This window comes from Rattus norvegicus, chromosome 1, assembly GCF_036323735.1.
Source record: "Rattus norvegicus strain BN/NHsdMcwi chromosome 1, GRCr8, whole genome shotgun sequence".
Lineage (NCBI taxonomy): Eukaryota > Metazoa > Chordata > Mammalia > Rodentia > Muridae > Rattus > Rattus norvegicus.
The window spans coordinates 168,813,399-168,815,955 of record NC_086019.1 but is presented as its reverse complement, the minus strand read 5'-3'; the positions used below and the strand labels follow the sequence as shown (position 1 = coordinate 168,815,955).

The 2,557-nt window shown below is 37.7% G+C and overlaps 1 protein-coding gene across 1 annotated transcript; it reads left to right on the top strand.

Annotated features, from left to right (window-relative positions):
* Positions 1–1,274: 1,274 nt before the first annotated feature.
* On the top strand, positions 1,275–2,216 carry Or52e15c (olfactory receptor family 52 subfamily E member 15C). Its single transcript, NM_001000181.1, has one exon. The coding sequence runs from the start codon at positions 1,275–1,277 to the stop codon at positions 2,214–2,216; it is 942 nt and encodes a 313-aa protein (NP_001000181.1).
* The last annotated feature ends 341 nt before the right edge of the window (positions 2,217–2,557 follow it).

Sequence of the window (2,557 nt, the reverse complement as noted above, 5' to 3'; positions counted from 1 at the left end):
GTTCTTTTACAAGGGTTATCACTTGGCCAGCCATGAGGTTTTGGCCAATTTATTAACACCACACGTGAGTCTTGTTTTATGGAGTGAGCATTATTACAATTATTAGTTGTTATTATTACTATTATTATTACAATTATTTTATATCTTTCATGTGGTATGTGTGTGTGTGTGTGTGTGTGTGTGTTTGCATGTCCATAGGAAATCAGTACCTATGGAGACTAGAGGTTTGGAAACATCCCCCTGAAGCTAAAGTAATAGGTGATAGTAAGCTGACATATATGACTGGTGGGAAACTAACTTGGGTCCTCTGGAAGAACACTATGCACTCTTAATCATTGAGCCATCTCTCCATGTTCTGGAGGAGGCTTTAAATCCAATGGAAGATATGTGGTCTCTTCCTTACCATTCATGTACTAATACTAATGGGCTCATTTTGCCAGGCTGATTGTTACTAGAAGTCATAGATGGTTGATTTTTTCTCTTGTAGTGTACATAGCATCTCCCAGTATTATGACAATTATCCTGGAGGGATGAAGCTTCCAGGTCAGTATTGGCTTGATTTCTCCATGTTATATAACTCAAATGTATGATGTCTTTAGTAATAATATCTTATGTTCTGTGGATAACCAAAAACAATGGAAATAGTTTGTAAGCAACAACTCAAGAACAGATAACCCATACATAGCTCTGGGCCTTCAGTTGATAGCCTATGTTGTTTGGTTAGCATTGTCCCCTGATTATAGTTATTTACAAGCAAGTTGAGCATCAGGAAAGATTTCCAATGGTTATAAGTGGAATTAGGCCATGGCATAATTTTCACTCATACTTCAAGCTATATGAGTGACATTTGAAGGATATATTTCAAAGCTAAAATAGTATCTTTGGTCTGAATTTGTAATCATTTATCAGTACAAATTATACTTCCCCACAATATATTATTATATATTTCAAAATGTTCTAGCCAATATAGCGGTTGGTATGACCTTGCTAGGTTCATCTCCCAACTAGACTTGGTTTATATGAAGAAAAACTTCATTTAAGTTATCTTGAAGAGAGTCTAAATATTCATTCATTTAAAAGAAATATCCACCTTCATAATCCTTTTAAACTGAAAAGAAAAAGAGAGAAAATATTCAAGAAAACACATTTCTATTCTCCATGAGAAGAAACACTAATGACATCCTTCTGTTCTTATTTACTAGTGCTGACAAAGTATTGTCATGTCCTATGTAGATTCCTTCAAATGAGTCTGTCCATCAGAGGCTCCTGACAGCATGTCACCAGGCAACAGCTCATGGATTCACCCTTCATCCTTCCTGCTCTTGGGGATCCCAGGACTGGAAGAGTCACAGTTCTGGCTTGGTTTTCCATTTGGAACAGTCTATCTTATTGCTGTCCTAGGGAATGTCATCCTTCTCTTTGTGGTCCATCTTGAGCACAGTCTTCATCAGCCCATGTTCTACTTATTGGCCATGCTGGCTCTGACTGACTTGGGCCTGTCCACGGCAACTGTTCCCAGAGCACTTGGCATATTCTGGTTTGGCTTCCATAAGATTGCCTTTAGGGACTGTATAGCTCAAATGTTTTTCATCCATCTGTTCACAGGCATTGAAACATTCATGCTTGTAGCTATGGCCTTTGATCGCTACATTGCCATCTGTAACCCTCTCCGATACAACACTATCCTCACCAACAGAGTGATCTGTATTATTGCTGGCATTGGACTATTCAGAAATTTCATTTTGGTTTTTCCTCTTATATTTCTTATTCTAAGGCTTTCATTCTGTGAACACAATGTCATACCACACACATATTGTGAGCACATGGGCATTGCCCGACTGGCATGTGTCAGCATCAAGGTTAATGTACTATTTGGATTATTACTCATATCTATGATACTTCTGGATGTTATTTTGATTGCTCTGTCCTATGTGAAAATTCTTCATGCTGTATTCAAACTTCCATCCTGGGAAGCCAGGCTCAAAGCTCTAAATACCTGTGGTTCCCATGTGTGTGTGATCTTGGCTTTCTTCACTCCAGCCCTTTTCTCCTTCTTGACTCATCGATTTGGACACAATATTCCACGGTATATCCATATCCTCCTTGCTAACTTATATGTAATTATCCCCCCGGCTCTTAACCCTATCATTTATGGGGTGAGAACCAAGCAGATTCGAGATCGTGCAGTCATGACATTGTTTTGTAAGGAAGTTTAACTGTGAGCCTCTGATTTTTAGTGTTGCAGTCTTTTCCTTCATATATAGAACTTATGTGTAAATAAACTTAAATAGAAAAATTGCTTTACAGAATACTAGCTAAACACACAATGTTTCTTTATTCATGGGCATCCAAACAAGAAGGAATTCTCCCAGATGACAAAAGAGCACAATGAAGAAATAAGGATACAGTACTAAAGTTCAGAGAAATACAAAGAAGAAAGAAAACTGCTAGGTTAACCATCAGGAAGCCTCTCATGCACAGAATGGATCTAATCTTTATATTGAACCACCAAAATTCTACAAAGATATCTTCTTTCAATTAAGCCAGGGCAAAAAGT